The following is a 17,728-nucleotide window of genomic DNA, read 5'->3' as shown; positions in this document are numbered from 1 at the left end:
ATGTTAGTCTTCAGGTCTTCAAGGTAAGTACTGCACCTCAGGTAAAAACACAATCAAGACTAATGTCTTACCAGGTGCGAAGACTGTCTGGTTTAATTATTAATTTTTGGCAGAAGTCTTATGTTCCTAAAGAGAACAAATCTCTAATTGCTTTCAGGGTTTAGTTTTTAGTCTTGCTCCTGAGGGTGGGGCAGCAGAGAGCAGGGAGAGCCGGCTTGGCAGCAATTCGTGTGGAAAACATCTTGGATTGTAATAAGCTTCATTTGAGTTTAGGATATGACACAGGTGCTAGAAAATCCAGCATAATTTTGGCCTGTATTAACAATAAAATAATTTTCAGACTATGAACAAACTCATACTGATGAGTCCTACCCTGGGGTGGTTAGTGCACTGTGCATCCAAAGTATGAGCATAATTCTGGCCACCCCATCTTATGAAGGACACTGACAAACTAGAGCCATCAGAAGACCAAGGGACCCACCGGGGAGGGGACCAGATGCCATCGCACCCTGGAATCTGCATAGCTGAGCATGTCTGACCTGGACTGGGGAGGTCGAAGAGAAGATAATGATAGTTCTCAAAGATATAAAGGGATGTTGAGGAAGAGGGAATAGAATAATTCTGGGCTGCTTTGAGGGTATTACTGTAACCAGTGGGAAGAAGTGAAGTTACAGAGAGATCAATTCTATCTACTGTACAGCAGAACATAACAAAAACTGCATGATGGTGGGAGGCTGGCAATCTAGTGGAAGCAGCAGGAAGGTGGATGTGATGACCCCACGGTGTTGTGTGGCCAAGCCTCCACCCCTCCAAGGCAAAATGCTTCATTCACAGGTTCTGCCACTGCAGGACGCTACCTGCAAGGACAGCTGCCCATAACTGCTTCCATCCCTGCCCAGGCGTGCTGCCCCACCCACTAACAGGTGGAGTCCAGTTCCCCTCCCTTGACTCAGAGGGCGGCCTTGATTGGCTTTGGTCAGTTAAACATGGAGAAAGTGGTCTGACGAAGCCAGGCAGCTTGGAATCTCACAGCCATACAAGGAAGTTGGGGCTGGACTACTGAATGATGACGGACCACGTGGAGAGGAGAGAGAGAGAGAGAAGAGAGAGACCGGGACATTCCAGCCATCCCTGGTGAGAGGCCAGCCATGGGAGTAGAGCCTTCTTGGATATTCCAGGCCCAGCTGACCCCCCAGCTGAACCAAGCCTCACAGGTGATCCTGGTCAACTCCAGAGGGAGCAGAAAAACCACCCACCTGAGCTCAGCTAGCCCACAGAATCACTAGTTTTGGCATGGTTTGTTACACAGCAACAAAGAAATGAGATAGCCAGTCAAGATGGCTGTATTTTGTGTTTTGTGACAGGGCCTTTCTGGGCACAGTGGATTGAAGCAGGTAGAGAACCTGATCCAAGGAGAACTTAATACAAGAGGAGGTTTTATAACTTTAGGATTGCTGGTCTGGATGTGAAATGAAAGGATAGGCTGGGCCGATCAGATTTCCTCTCTTTGGAACTTGAACTAGGAAATACAAGTAGATTGAGGACTTGAAATAGAAACTTCTAAGGTATAGTCAGGGCCAAAGCAAGACAAGACCAAGTCACAGAGTGGCAGAAACTACGAGTGAGCAGGAGGAGCTGTTAGCAGAAGGAGGACAGAGAGATGACCATGGGCCCCCAGACGCTGCTGGGCTTCCTGACTGCTCTTCACTCCCGTGAGGCCGGACCACAGCTTCTGGTTTCAGGGCTCCCTGTCCTCTCGTGATCCCTTCCATGAGACAGCATCGCTCGTCTCTCCTCTGCAAGCTACCCTACAGGGGTTCAGCTTCTTATGACCAAAAGGGACTGATTAAAACAGGGCTCTTCTACCATGAGATTCTAGCATTTTGGAAGAAATAGAAACAATGAAAATGATCACCAGTTTAGTGAATATTTTAGCAAATGGAAAATGAAGAGGAACATCTTGATTAAGCTGGTGGGTGGAAGATGTATTAACAGAATTTCCTTCCCACATTCCCAATGAAATGAGCAAAAAGTAAAACTAGCAAGCACACACACACACACACACACACACACAAGCAGCAAACAAACAAAAGGGTATGACACAATTTAATAAACTTCTAAAACTCACAGAATTCACAGTGGCAATTCATAAAAATCCTGAGAATTCTAGGAGCCAGTCAAATTGGAAAGATACAAACTGAGTGTCCTCTTTTACTTCTGTTTGATGGAGCAGAACAGATGATGGAACAGAGGGTGGCATGAAAAAGTGAAACAAGACAAGTGAGGAACAGGGCTGACACACAAGGAGAAGACTGGACATGGTATATTAAACAATGATGCTCAGACAGTGCAACCACACAGCGAGCCCTGACGGAAGAGATGCAAACGGGGGTCTGGCTGCGGTGTGAGAAGGCAGAGCCCAAGCAGAGCCCAGCGGCCCCACTGAGGAGTTCGGAGTTCAGGGAGGCAAGGTGGCTAGGATGTGTGGGGCAGAGTGATGGGCCTCTTAAACACTGTAAATATCTACGTTCAAGAAGATAAAGGATATGGTGAGCACGAAGACAAGAGAAATGGGAAGCTGGGCAGGATTAATGGCAGAGTAGGCACTTCAGGAGATACAGCAATATTGCTTGAAGATGCAGAACTAACAGAAACTATTAAAAAAGAAAGAAAGAAAGACCTAAAAAGAAATGAATAGTGGATCTGTCACTTCTGGGAAGATATCAGGCAGTATATATGTATAAATGGAGTTATAGAAGAAGGAGAGAAACAGTAAGACAGGAAAAAAGACTTAAAGAAAAACTGGCTAAAATTTTTCCAAATTTGATGGAAACTATAAATCCACATGTAAAAGAATCTCAACAAACCCTAAGCAGAAAAAACATGAAGAAAACCAGACTAAGGCCCATCATAATTCGTTTAAAATGCTAAAAAAAAAAAAAAATCCAAACAAAAAGATGTTCTACCTCTATACCTTTCCTAGACTGGCTAAACTGACAATAGCAAATGTTGTCATGGATGTGGAATAATCAGAACTTTCCTAACACTGCTGGGGGGAATACTACACTTTCCAGTTTGGAAAGTGGTTTGGCAATTTCTTATAAAGTCTGACATACACTTAACCATATGACCCAGCAACTGCACGCATACGTATTTATCCAAGAAAATAAGCACATGTCTACACAAAGACCTGCATGTGTACACAGAGACTTGCTCACTACAGCTTTATTCACAATAGCTAGAAACTGGAAACAACCCAAACACCCAGCAACTAGTGAGTGTATGAACAAAGAGTCACACAGCCAGCAAACAGAATACTGTTCATCAATAAAAAGGAATGGATTGCTGAAATACACCTCAACCTGGATGAATATCCAAAGCATTATGCTAAATGAAAGAAGCTAAATGAATTGCTCAACAATCTTTACAGTGAGAGATCTTTATTTCCTGTAAAGAGAATCTTTCAGCTTCTTTATGGTTTACTTTTCTTCTGTTAAATTAAGGAAAACTTAGTACATTTTTTTAAATAAAGATTTTATTTATTTATTTATTTGACAGAGAGAGACACAGCGAGAGAGGGAACACAAGCAGGGGGAGGGGGAGAGGGAGAAGCAGGCTTCCCGCTGAGCAGGGAGCCCGATGCGGGGCTCCATCCCAGGATCCTGGGATCATGACCTGAGCTGAAGGCAGACGCTTAACCTACTAAGCCACCCGGGCGCCCCAACTTAGTACTTTTAAAAAATTAAGAGCAATTCTAGTAGGATTCTGTCTACTAGCATACCTTATTTCATAATATCTGAGACACTAGTTCTTGTCAGAGGTACCATTAAGAAAGAAAATCACTGCCAACTGAACTACGGTATAGTGCACAGATGCCATGGACTATAAGACACATGCCAATTTCAAAGATGTCAAAAACAGAAAAAAGAAGTATGATTCAGAATCAATAAAATTTATCTCCATCCATCCATCCATCCGTCCATCTACCCAACCATCCATCCATCCATCCATATACATCTAAAATGGTTCCTAAAATAAGGTCACCTACATTTAATAATAGTTATTTCTCAGAGGGTTTGAAGTCATTTTAAAACTTTTAAATCTTTTCTACATTAAAAAAGTCTCCTTATAATGAAGATGCATTTACAAAAACAAATGAATGATTTTTATTCAAAATAAAAAAATGTCTGGAAGTAAATATGCCAACGTGTCAATAGTAGATAATTCTGGATGTGGTATTCATGGCTGACATTTCTTCTTTGTTCATTTCTGTATTTTAAAGCAATTCTTAAAATTGCAAAACTAAACAAAGCAAGCAAAAATTCATAAAAACTGGGAAGCATGTCCGTAGATGAAAGGAATTTATGGCAGGAGGCCTCTACGCCAGGTGACCAATCATCTCCCGGTTTGCCCAGGACTGTCCTGATTTTCACATGGGAAGCCCTATGTTCCGGGATGACTGGTCATCCTGCCTCCTTTACTGTTCAAATGAGTGGAGGAAGATACTTTTGATTTCATTCTAGGGCAGAGGTACTCCATTTTTTAGGGTACCTCAGAATCCCCCAAGGAACTTGTTAAACAAGCAGATTCCTACATTCTACCCCTAGAGATTCTGATCCAGATTCTAAGGTGGGGCTCAGGAAACTGCATTTCTATGCACCGCAGGAAATTCCTGTCTGGCCTCACATTTCCAGGGCTCCTTGGACATGTCTCCCTGTCCTCCTTCCGCTTTTCTCTCCATACCCAGTGTCATCTGAAACTTTGCCCTAGCCTCTGTGTCTACCATGAGGGCGTGGCTGCCTATGGCCCACCATGCGCTCTCCAAGCTAACCACAAAGAACAAGTAGTCAGAGGAATCCAAATGATCCGATTCCCTCCTGCCAGGAAAAGACTAGTAGCTCAACTCAGACCCAAATTCATGTCCAAGGGATCACTGATTCTCCTAAACAAGGTCAAAATTTGTGAAACACCCAGGAGTGGAAAAAGCCCTTCCATTATATGGAAGTGACACACAGATCTTTCCGGTTCTTTCCCATTCCTTGCTCAGCTTCTACCATACTCAAACACCATGTAGAGCAAATATGCTAGAAATTGTAAAAAGATCCTTTACCCTGTCCTATACATCAGTTTCCATATGAATATAAGTCTGAGGTGTTAATTCTCTCTCCTGGACATAATTCAAAAGAAAATAGTTTTCTCAGGATAGCTATTTGGTTCAATTACTTATTTCTAAAATCTGGTATATTACTTTATGTCAGCTGTTTTTCATTAATGTGTGCTCCAGGCTCCCATTTTCGGTGGCTCTTAGCCAAGTGTGTCTCAGACTTTAATGTGCATGAGAATCCCCTGGGAGCTTGTAAAAATGCAGATTCTGATTCAGTAGATCTGGGGTGGGGCTTGGGAGTCTGCATTTTGAACAAGCTCCCAGGTGATGCCCAGGCTTCTGGTTCCTAGACCACAAAGGAGTAGCAAGGATAGTTGACAAGTAAAAGTTTGGTCTGTAAGTGTGGTTTTGCCTATAATAAAATAAAAGCAAAATGAGCATTTGTTCTATCACAGGGCTTAAACTACTGTGCTACTTTTGCCCTGAGATTTGTAGGAAATTTGTTGTGTACCCCCACATCGGGGTGGGAGTGAGTCAGCAAGTTATAAAGCCAAATTCCTTTTCCTTGTAAATTCTTCTATCTGCTGTTTACTGAATTGTAAACTATCAAAGTTAACTTCTAAGCAGAAGATTGAAAGATTACAAAAGAAAGCACATGTGAAGGAAGGGAAGTGTTTTAAGAAGTCAAGAAAATTATTTTAATTATAAAAACGAGTAGAGGTTTAACGTGAGAAAATGCAAGTCAGCTCGCTTTGGAAGGGTGACTTTTTATTAAATCAAATCAGAAACCTGTTGTCTGCTGCAGGGATGGATCTTTTAACTTGAGGAGGAACAAGGAAATTAAAAGAGGAAGCTGTGATAACGTCTTTACAGTTTTGACTTCAAGGGAGCAGAAAGTTTGGAGGGTGAATACCAGAGAGTAATTTTAAGATTTAGCTGTCCAAGATCCAGAGTGAAATAATGTTTCTGTGTTATGATTATTCAAGTTCCCAAAAACATGGAGAAGAAGAAAAGTAAAGACCACTGAGACAAAACTTAACAAAGGTTTCAAGGTACATACATAGCATTATTTTAAAAATCATGTCACATGATACACAGCACAGAGAAAAAGGCAGGGAGAATGTATGGCCAAAGGCCGGTGGTAATTGCCTCTGAACGGTGGGACCATGTTCATCTTTGCTTATTTCTATTTTGACAGTTTCAATAAGAATGTATTACTTTTATAATAAAAAATAATAAACATTTAAAAAATGGCCATGCTGAGGAAGGAAGGAAGAAAGAAAGGAAGGAAGAGGGAGGGAGAGAGGGAGGAAGACAAACAGATGGCTTCTTCCTTGAAGGAAAATTTCTTTTCAATGGCAATTCCTTTACATATTGGTTTTAATTATGTCCCACACAATTCTTTCCTATTTTTGTCCTGGGATCATATTAATACTAAGGCTGTGATTATACTTGAAAGTGTTAAATGACATTTGAGTAATTAGAATCTAAATTCCTAATCATCCCTCTATAATCACACTGCCTATTTCACAGACAGCAACTGGCATTTATAAACTCGACAATGCCTCAAGGAGAGAAGCCAAGGTCCTCTCCCTTCTGTCAGAATCCACAATGTGCCAACCACGGGAGTCCCCTGTGCTCTCTCCAAGCCACGCGGCCCAGCGACCGTGCCTGCAGGCCGGCCTGAGGGCCGAGTTCTCCTGGGACGGCTGTGACCGCGCTGTCCTGACAACGCACAAGGCAAGACCTGTTCTACTACATGGGGTGAGAAACGTGCTGTGAGAGGCTGATGCAGCATCACCGGCATCAGAATCAGCTTGGCCACGTACCTTTAAGATGGTGATATTCCAGGTAAAGCTCTCCACTGCTTTTTGTAGCTTTCGTTCCTTCAAACCTTCCTTGGTGCCGATGCTGTGTAAGTGCTCATGGAATTCCATGGCTGCAAGAAACAAAGCATTTTACTTCCACGTCCAACCTGGGCTAATGACCTGGCAACACTTCTGTTTCTAGGTATAACTCAAAGAATTCCAGTCTCCAGGGGAATTCAGAAATGTGCCCCTTTAAGAATATAATAACTGAGGGGGAACCCTGACAATTCATGGTCCCAGCAAGGTGGAAGGCATCTTAGAGGTCAGCCATCATTCCTCATGGTCTTTGAAGGGCAAACAGGGCACATATAATCATTCCCATTCTTATTCTAGAGAGGAGGAATCTGAGGCTTGGCAAGCGTGAGAGATGCACGGCTGTGGAGGAAGCAAAAGGAAGAGCTGGGATTAGAACCCAGGTCTTTGGAACCTCAGAAGGCAGATTTCAGCGCTGCTATACTTCCTGTCACACAGAGAGTCAGTCTGAGGTCAGACACCAAGCCTATGGCGAAGGGGAGCGGACTGGGACAGAGACCCCGAACTCTAACTCTGCATTTCCATTATGACTCTTGAACATAATTTACATAATCAAATGTATATTCCCTATTGCCATTCAAAATAGTCTCAAAGAAGCACCCTATGCAACAACAATGCAATAATGCAGGAGCAGTATGATGGTTCTTTTGTTGTTTTATTTTTATTTACTTTTTTAATTATGCTAATCACCATACATCATTTATTTATTTTTTAAAGATTTTATTTATTTATTTGACAGAGAGAGACACAGCAAGAGAGGGAACACAAGCAGGGGGAGTGGGAGAGGGAGAAGAAGGCTTCCTGCCAAGCAGGGAGCCCGATGCGGGGCTCGATCCCACGACCCTGGGACCATGACCTGAGCCGAAAGCAGACACTTAATGACTGAGCTACTCAGGTGCCCCTCTTTTGCTGTTTTAATATCATGACAACTCATGGAATTTTAGATATTAAACTGTAGTCAATGATCCCACCTCTGGCCAATGGGAACCCTTCAGATTGGTTCCTATGTCCCTTTGAGATGACTAATCAGCCTTTTGGAACAAGGTGTTCTAGACTTACCAAGTACATTTTCCACCTCGGCCCTGTAGCCAGGCATTTCTCCAAGGACCTCTGGGTTTTTTTGTGGAGAATGATAATTTAAAGACCACAATCTGGGTGTTAGCAGTGCCCATTTTTACTGAGTTTTCATTGTTTTTTAGGCCTTTTCATTGGACAGATATCAGACACTTTTTTTTTAAAGAGAATAAGATCTTGCTAATACTTCTATTTTTTTTTTAAAGATTTATTTATTTATTTGAGGGAGAGGGAGAGTGCACGTGCTTGAGCACAAGTGCAGGCGGGAGGAACAAAGGGAGGGAGAGAGAATCTATTAAGCAGAATCCCCACTGAGTGTGGAGCCCAACACAGGACTCGATCCCAGGACCCTGAGATCATGACCTGAGCTAAAACCAACAGTCCACTGTGCCACCCCAGGTGCCCTGCTAATACTTCTAATTCAAATTTAAGTGTACGAGGTTTTTACATATTTAAAATTTTATGCTTATTTTGTATCTCTTAGGTGGAAAATCTTAATTCCTAACCACATCAACCTAGCTATTAATAGTAAGACTGCTGAATCTAATTTAAAATCTGCATTTGGGGGGGTCCTCAGAGAGCATCTTATTAAGAATGTACAGTAAGAATATTGTCTTCTAAGGTCAGTGGAGAAAAGAATTATTGTGACTGACCTTAGAAGACAATATTGATATGATTAGGAATTAAGATTTTCCATGACTTGCGCTTTTTTGGATGTAATCTCTTTTATGATTATGTCAAAGCTTTACATGATTCCAAAGCCAAACCTCATCTCAAAGTGTGCTTAGGTAGGTCTTGCTTCCTCCTCATATCTTGCACCCTGATCCCTCCTTCCCCCTATACATTTTTTGTAGTTTTTAATTAACTTTCTCCTGTATTGTTTCTCTTTGAAAAATCTAAGCAACTGTGGGGAATGCCTGGGTGGCTTAGTTGGTTAAGGGTCGCCTTCGCCTCAGGTCATGATCGCGGGGTCCTGGGATCAAGTCCCGCATCAGGCTCCCTGCTCCGCGGGGAGCCTGCTTCTCCCTCTGCCTGCTGTTCTCCCTGCTTGTGCTCTCTCTCTCTGACAAATAAATAAAATCTTTAAAAAATATATAAGCAACTGTGTACATATATCCATGATCTTCCCTTTCTTGCACAAGAAATTTCTGTACTTGGATTTTTGTTTTCTGTACACTGTTCAGATGTGTGTTCTGTACCTTGGTACATAGTGGATGGAGATCACTCCATGTCAGCATGGAGCTCATCCTCACTCTTTTTTTTTTTTTTTTTCAACAGCTTACGTGGACTCCTCGAGTAGATGAACCAGCATTTATTTAACCAGTCCCCGCTGATGGACACTGGGTTGTTTCAAAAGCATTTGCTGCTACAAATAATGTGGAGCAGTCATAATCTTTATAAGACATTTCCTGTGTTCCTCTGTGCACGCGTACTGTTCAGTTGGGCATTCCAATTTCTAACTCCCTTTCTATGCAATACCATTTCAAAGCAACTCTTCATACTGTGATTGACAGCAACTTTATTTCTTAGTGTCTCTAAACAGTAAACAAAAGCTGACACATATGATAAATACAGTAAAAGCTGCCAATTTAGTCTTTTTTCTTCTTTTTTTTCTCCCCTCACTGAACAGGAACGATGGTTCTAATTCCTGTCTTGCTAAAGGCTTAACAACATAACTGGTTTCAAGAAAAAACGGTAAAATTCATTACATCACTTAGAAAACTACCACATTAACCATTCCCCTTTTCTCCAACTTCTCTTTTGCCAGTGATGGTATTTGAGAACATCCCAACTTGATTAACTAAACCCCCTCCAGCACAATGCTGGCGACCTGGCTCAGACAGCGGGCTGCATCCCCTGTATCTAGTTCTGACTTCTACTGAAATGTGCTTGGCTTAGCATACTGCAAAAAACAAACAAAACAAAAAGACAAACAAAATACCCCTAAAAATAAACAAAAAAAAGTAACCATGAGTAGGTAGCAATCTTGTTCTAAAACCCAGGTTTTTTGCAAGAGCATTTAATTGCATGCATGGGCACACACACACACACACATACACACACACACACTTTTTCCCTGGCCACAACTGGGAGAACCCCCCTGGAGAGCGCTGTGATGACTCAGACCCACTTCTTAGAACATGGCCAGCTGAAGCCTGAGCGGTGAGACCTTGATGTGCTAGCTTTTCTGTTAAGATTTAATACTGGACTTTGGCAAGATCTGGAGTTCAGGATGGGTCATGAACACTCATAATGTTTCTATTTGGTTCATCAGGAGGTATTCTAGCCTTGTAAGCATCACTGAGGTATGGCAGATGGAGTTCATGAGTGGAATTCAGGAGAGAGAAGACACACAAGAGAAGTGCTGGGGGAGAAGTTCTCTGTAAACAAAAAGATAAACAACTGTGCGGTCGGTCTCTGAGGGAGTGCTGAGCCTAGACAAACAGCTACCCTAAATTTTAAGCAGCTTTCTGCAGGAAAGATGAACCCAGGGCCAGAAGCAGTAAAAGGATAGGCTGCCCTGAAAAGGACTGAGGACTCAAGGAAGAAGAAACACAGTTAAAATGATTTAAAAAAAAAAATGATACTGCCAAGGAAGAAACAGGGAAACATCTAAAGAAATGAGGGTAGCTGAATACATGGCTGTGTCTAAAAAGCTCATATTTTACACGTTTACTAAAAAGTGAGATGACACGACTCCCTCTCCTCTCTCCCCTCTTGAAATACCAGTAGTCCAATAAAAGTCCATAGGGAAGTACAAAATGTATTATTAATGAAATTCTTTAAAAAATGCATGCAAAAAAGGTGAGAAGTTGAAAACCGGAAAAATTATGTTGAAAATACAAAACCCAACAAAAAAAAAAAAATATATATATATAACCCGAAACTTTAAAAAAGCAACCAAGACTATCAGTCCCACTGTTATATATTTCATTATTTGGCTTGCTGAGTAACATAATGGTTTCTTTAAAAAGTTTTTTATATAGACGTCTATATAAAAAAAGTTTTTTATAGACAGATCTTTGAAAACACCTGCTAGTCCACTGATTTAAAGCATATGTTGATTTTATTTAAGGAAATCAAAGGATTCTGACCTTGACCCATATAACACAACTGTACCTTTCACTGCTCCCCTGTGATGTGCAAAGCCCAGGGCAAGGACTAAGGGCACACAACTGAGGGAAGCAAAAGGCAACTGGCCAGGTGCTTTACATATATTATACAGGAAAGTCGGAGAGAGGCTAAGGCACTTTCCCAAGGAATTGGAAAGAAGGATTTGAATACTGGTTTGTCTGAGCCCAGTGCCCCACAGTTTTCCAACTACCATGCCTTATTTCTAATCAAGAGTCCCAACACTTAATATGAGCTCATGCTGTGGTTATGCATATCCAATAATTATGCCATGAGGTAGAGCACTGTAAGGGCTAAGGCACAGGCACTGACCCAGTTCTAAAGGAATACGGAGGGACAGCAAATGAGATTATGCATTTGAACTGGGTCAGCCCATACATAACAAGGAAATCTAACTATATTAGATGCAACTTGCATTATTCCCTGGATATTAAATTATCAGAAAATCTATTCTAACATGTCACAGGAGGTCTTTTTGTTTCTTTTTATCAACACTGAGTATAAACAACTTGTCTGGGTTAGATGTTAAGTAACTTTCTCCCTATTTTCCAAATTATTTTCAGCAAAGAAACACGAGCCCAGTGACAAAGTCTTTCACTTATTAAGATACCTCTTCTCCGACCATAAGTTATACCATTCTGTCTAAGGAGCAGAGTGAGATTTAAAGTAGCTGGTGAAAATCTAATGAGCCAAACTTTTGATACTAAGTTAGCACCTCTCTCACCCACACCCCAACCCTCACAAGGAAGCCAGGTTGTTTTTGTTTTTAAAACGCCTTTTCTTCGATTAGAGTTTGAGGGGGTGGAGACGGGGTGTTAACCAGCACTGGGAAGAGCCCTGGGTGGGCAATCGGTCAGAGAATAACATTTATTGATTACCCACCATGTGTAGGTCATTTGATCATATGCAATGTTGAGCTCTACTAAAACCCATTGCTTTAATCTGTAAGCCCATTTTACTGATCATTCTGTAAAAAACTAGATTTCTAGAAGTATGGGGAACAAAGAGAGGGAAGGGAACTAGTGCCTATATTACCAGCTGACAACTCTTTCCTAAAGAAATATTTATAGTTTTGTTCTGGAATACAATGGCTGACTTTAGAGGCATCAGTACAGCAAATAGGGCAACAGCATTAAAATGATGATGTGAGAATATGTAACAACTGCTGCTTGTTAAATCAAGGCCAAAATAAACTCTGTAAGATCACTCTCCAAGTAGGATTTTTGTACTAGGAAATAGAACCTATGCATGGGAGATTTAGGAGGCGTATAAGGTCTATGTATTATAATGCCAAATTTTACAGACTAAATTACAACCAACTGATAATTTAAGACTGCATTGTTTCATTTTTTTTTTAAGATTTTATTTATTTATTTGACAGAGAGAGACACAGCAAGAGAGGGAACACAAGCAGGGGGAGTGGGAGAGGGAGAAGCAGGCTTCCCGCCGAGCAGGGAGCCCGATGCAGGGCTCGGTCCCAGGACCCTGGGATCATGACCTGAGCAGAAGGCAGACGCTTAATGACTGAGCCACCCAGGCGCCCTGGATTGTTTCATCTTACAAAGTAATCGAAAAATTAAAAAATCAGACAAATTTAAATTTCCGAAAACCTGAGTAAGTCCATTCTGTGTTTTCACTTAAGTGACTGGATAGAAAATGAGCAGGTAATAAATACGTGCTACGGTAGCGTTGATTACCCTTGAACCTACTGTACAACTGTAAGCAATTCTATAGGAAAGCTACATAACCAGGTGGACAGGGAGCCCTTGAACATTTCCTGCTCTTGATCCCGGCTAGCCTTCATGTTCTAAATGAAGCAGGAAGAACCCTGGACTCGGATTCAGGAGAGGTTATCTACTTAACTCCTCTGCCCAGCAGGCATTGTAGCAGACGGAGCCGGGGACGCAGGGCGCGCCAGCAGCCGGCACGCAGTTCAACCGCACCGGCGCGCGTGCAGGCGGGGCCTCAGGATGCCTGTGCCTCCTATGCCTTTGCTTAGAAACCGGACCTAGCCACTTCTGCTAGCTATTCTTTGTTAGCCTACATAGCTTAGCTCTACATCCTGCCTTCTTATTAACTACACTATTAACCAAACTGACAGACGATTACACAAAGTAAATACCTGATATATTTGCAGGTTCCTCCTTTACCAATTAGCAGTGTGGCTTTTATCTGCCCGTCTACATTACCGGTATTTTAGAGTGAAAGCCCCTCGGCTCTGGGGAGGGGACTGTTCATTCGTATAGGCGCAGTGTTTAGAAGCAGCCCTCACACTGGGCTTTTAGCTGAAGTAAAGCCTTTAGGATTCTTAAAAGGGTAAGAAGATGCAGAACCACCCAAACCAGCTTCTCCTGAGAAAGTAGAAAGAACAGAGCACTGTGGCTGTCCTTCCCTCAGCAGACACCACGGAGGGCTGTCCTCACGCACAGCCCTGCCAGCACCGTGGGAAGATGCACACCAAGACGGATTTCTGTGCAAATTCTTTATTCACCTGGGGCATTAGGGGCTGAAAGAGAGGGCTTTTTAGCTCTAAAACACAAGTACCTCTCATTGATGAAGTATAGGTAAAAAAAAAAAATATATATATATATATATATATGCTTCTGAAAATAATTAGAATTTTGTTGATCCTGAGAAAAGTTCTTTTGTGACCATCTGCAAAATCATTATTTGGAGGTTTCAAAATTGCAGATTTAAGACAAAAGAGTTCTAATGTGCTTACAAAACATGGCTCTTAGCTTCTGTGGCCTGAGCATCAAGGGTGGACTTAGAGAGAGCTCCCAGACAGGCACTGGAAAGAAGTGAGGGGTTGCAGGCTCTTGCATGAATCACTATCGCTGCTTAGTGACAAGAATTCCCACTGTGAAAACAATCTTCAAGTTCAAAAATAGAAGCCAGGCCGATAATAACAAGGAAAAAAAAAGTGGGATCGTTTTTTCTTCCTTCGGGAACAAGTTGTATTTCCCTGTAGGTTTCTAGTACCTTCCAAATACTCTACCAACACAAATGTGTTCATTTCACATACCAAATGAACACATTTATTCATAAATCTGTATATTTTAGAGCCATGTGTAGCTGTTCACAGTATCTTGTATTTTTCCTCTAAGTAATGTCCCATTTCCTTGTCTGATTTACACTAAATGTCATTCTAAGAGCCTCAAAGAAAGCGTGGCCTGGCTAACATTTATAACAATTGGGGGCAACTATGAAGGTAGGGGAAGGAAACAGGATTCCTTGATTCTACCAGGATGTTGCCACCCAAGTAAGACAAGAGGTAACAGTTAATTCTGGCCAAAGAAATGGAAATCTTTGTAAGTTTTAGGAAACTTCACTTGAAAACCAATACTAACTAGGTAAACTGTCCTTTGAAAAGGGTGACACGCTATACAATTGCAATAGGCTATTTTATTTAAGTCAAAATACATGGTGTGTATAAAGGCATTAAAGATTGAAGGCTGTGGGCATATATTACGCAAACCCAATGAAGTGCACAGGAACATGGACCAAAGCCTGGGGTAAATGAGCCAGAAAGCAGTGAATGGTCATGTCTCATGCACAGACCTGGTGGGGCCCGCTGTGACCGCTCTTTTGCCAAAAGGACTGTCTTTGAGCCCTGGCTACTCTGTGCCAAAGAACCTACAATTAGGTTGCCCTGACTCTGTGACCCCAAGTTTCTGTTTCCAGGGAAAAGATGTGAATTATTTTTCTTCAGGAATGTTAACCAAGAAGAAAATCTGCTCGAAATCCTTGGTGGTAATGAGCTTGAGAATTAAAGAGATGACTAGCTGGTGGTGCAGCAGCAGAGAAAGGACAAATGGAAAATCCATACTCAGGTGATTTCTTTGAGAGTTTAGTTCCATCCTGGTCTAAGGGTATGGAAGACAGGCCATGTGAACAAAGAACGGGGCCATGCATCCATGGTGGGGACTGCATAAATCATTTAATCTTTCCATTTATAGCTGTAATATTAAATTTTAAAAATTGGCCTGGCCCCCCAAAAGTATATGATTTTTTTTTTTATGTTAAGAACTACATTTTGGAAATTTGTCATTTCTTTTCCATGTCATCTCTTGAAAATCTAAGCAGCTAAGTTTTTTTATACTGGTAGATACTGGTTTCACATAAGTTTCCAATTATTATTTCAAAATACTTTATAGCCTAAATATTTTAAAGAGTTTCTTTTTGGAGGGGCTTAAAGCTTAATGACCAAAAATAAAATGTAAAGCTGACAGATTAAGTATCATGTTTTGTAAAAATTAATAACTGTCAATTTTCCAGGATGATATAATTAAAGTAATTAAGCATTTTACTACAACTGCAAAGAATGGGATGTAGTGGAGCTTCCATTAAGTTTCCTGCTTCCTATCACAAATAAACTTAAATGAAAATCAAACAGCCATAAAAATAAAATAATTTAAAAATACATGATACACACCCAGAGAACAAATAATCCGATCAAGAAATGGGTAGAAGACATGAATAGACATTTCTGCAAAGAAGACATCTAAATGGTCAACAGACACATGAAAAAGTGCTCAACATCACTCGGCATCAGGGAAATCCAAATCAAAACCTCAATGAGATACCACCTCACACCAGTCAGAATGGCTAAAATTAACAAGTCAGGAAAGGACAGATGTTGGCAGGGATGTGGAGAAAGGGGAACCCTCCTACACTGTTGGTGGGAATGCAAGCTGGTGCAGCCCCTCTGGAAAACAGTATGGAGGTTCCTCAAACAGTTGAAAATAGAGCTACCCTATGACCCAGCAACTGGCACTACTGGGTATTTACCCCAAAGATACAAATGTAGGGATCCGAAGGGGTAAGTGTACCCCGATGTTTATAGCAGCAATGTCTACAATAGCCAAACTATGGAACGAGCCCAGATGTCCATCGACAGATGAATGGATAAAGAAGATGTGGTATATATACACAATGGAATATTATGCAGCCACAAAAAGGAATGAGATCTTGCCATTTGCAACGACGTAGATGGAACTGGAGGGTGTTATGCTAAGCGAAATAAGTCAATCAGAGAAAGACAAGTATCATATGATGTCACTGATATGAGGAATTTGAGCAACAAGACAGAGGATCATAGGGGAAGGGAGGGAAAAATGAAACAAGATGAAACCAGAGAGGGAGACAAACCATAAGAGACTCTTAATCTCAGGAGACAAACTGAGGGTGGCTGGAGTGGTGGGGGGTGGGAGGGATGGGGTGGCTGGGTGATGGACACTGGGGAGGGTATGTGCTATGGTGAGCACTGTGAATTGTGTAAGACTGACGAATCAGACCTGTACCCCTGAAACAAATAATACATTATATGTTAATAAAAAAATAAAAATACATGATACATACAATAAATAACTACTAAGATATGAAAAAGAGGCTTTTGCTTGGAAGGGAAGGGAGACTCAGTCAGAAACAAGGTATCATTTCCTCCTCAAGTGAGACGAATGCCATTTCTTCTTGCCAAACATAAAGCAGATGACCTTTCAAACATGCTGGTTGGGATTTTCTCTACCGATCTAAGTGATATGAATCTAAAATACACCACGTAGCACAAGGCTAAATATTTTTAGAAACAAATATAATTTTCAAAAGTACTCATAAGAGAGACATATTGATCTTAAATTTATATACTTAAAGATTAGATTTTCAACTGAAAATTTACTTTCCTGCCCTAAAAAGCTCTTGTCTCACAAACATATCCAGTGCAAAAATATTTTTTTTAATGTGTTGAAAATAGAAACCATAAGCAAAGTGCAAAATCTTTCAAATAGTGACCAAAGAAATATATATTTATATTTTATTTCAAATTCCCAAATTAGGTGTAGTGAGCTATTTCCTGGAAGGTGGAATTCCATATAACACAAGGTCTATTTGGGACCTAATTCAAGAGAATGAGTTATCAACAGTATTAAAAGTACCTTAATAAGCACGGTCTGCAAGTGTCTTGTGGCACATCAAAGTATCTTGAAAACAAAATGCGGTTACCCGATTATTTTTCCAACTAATTTAATTATAGCACCCGTTAAAATATATAGCCTTTGTAAACTGTACGCTCTGCCCCAAAACTCCAGGGGTCTGAAGTTTGTGTGTGCTGCTGACACGTGGGCATTTACACCATCACCCCCACGGAGACGTGGAAATGCCTAATTATTTTTTTTTAAAGATTCTATCTATTTATTTGAGAGAGAGAGAGAATGAGAGAGAGCACGAGAGGGAAGAGGGTTAGAGGGAGAAGCAGACTCCCTGCTGAGCAGGGAGCCCGATGTGGTACTCGATCCCGGGACTCCAGGATCACGACCTGAGCCAAAGGCAGTCGCTTAACCAACTGAGCCACCCAGGCGCCCCCTAATTATTTTTCATACAGTTCCAGTTGGTTGTCTCTTTCTTGGCCTTCTTTCCAATCTTGGCATTAACAAAAGCCAAATTATTTTAAGATGGATTTCTGAGCTGCTAAATCCCGTTGCACATGAGGTGGAAGAGATAAACCAGGTCTCTTAAATAT

At 41.3% G+C, this 17,728-nt stretch overlaps 1 protein-coding gene across 3 annotated transcripts in view; it reads right to left on the bottom strand.

Annotated features, from left to right (window-relative positions):
- The window catches only part of PLCL2 (phospholipase C like 2), a 185,130-nt gene that overhangs the window by 11,278 nt on the left and 156,124 nt on the right, over positions 1-17,728 (bottom strand). For 2 of the 3 annotated variants that reach the window (XM_088026293.1, XM_028099115.2), the window contains exon 5: positions 6,934-7,043. The exons of the other annotated variant lie outside the window; for it this stretch is intronic. In XM_088026293.1, the coding sequence (XP_087882419.1) occupies positions 6,934-7,043 (110 nt within the window). The remainder of the gene's footprint in view (positions 1-6,933; positions 7,044-17,728) is intronic. 3 annotated transcript variants of the gene reach the window in all.

Source organism: Eumetopias jubatus, unplaced genomic scaffold (genome assembly GCF_037043125.1).
Source record: "Eumetopias jubatus isolate StellerSeaLion01/CBP00866 unplaced genomic scaffold, mEumJub1_p1.0 scaffold_1, whole genome shotgun sequence".
NCBI lineage: Eukaryota > Metazoa > Chordata > Mammalia > Carnivora > Otariidae > Eumetopias > Eumetopias jubatus.
The sequence above is the reverse complement of the archived record's forward strand: the minus strand, read 5'-3'. Positions and strand labels throughout refer to the sequence as shown.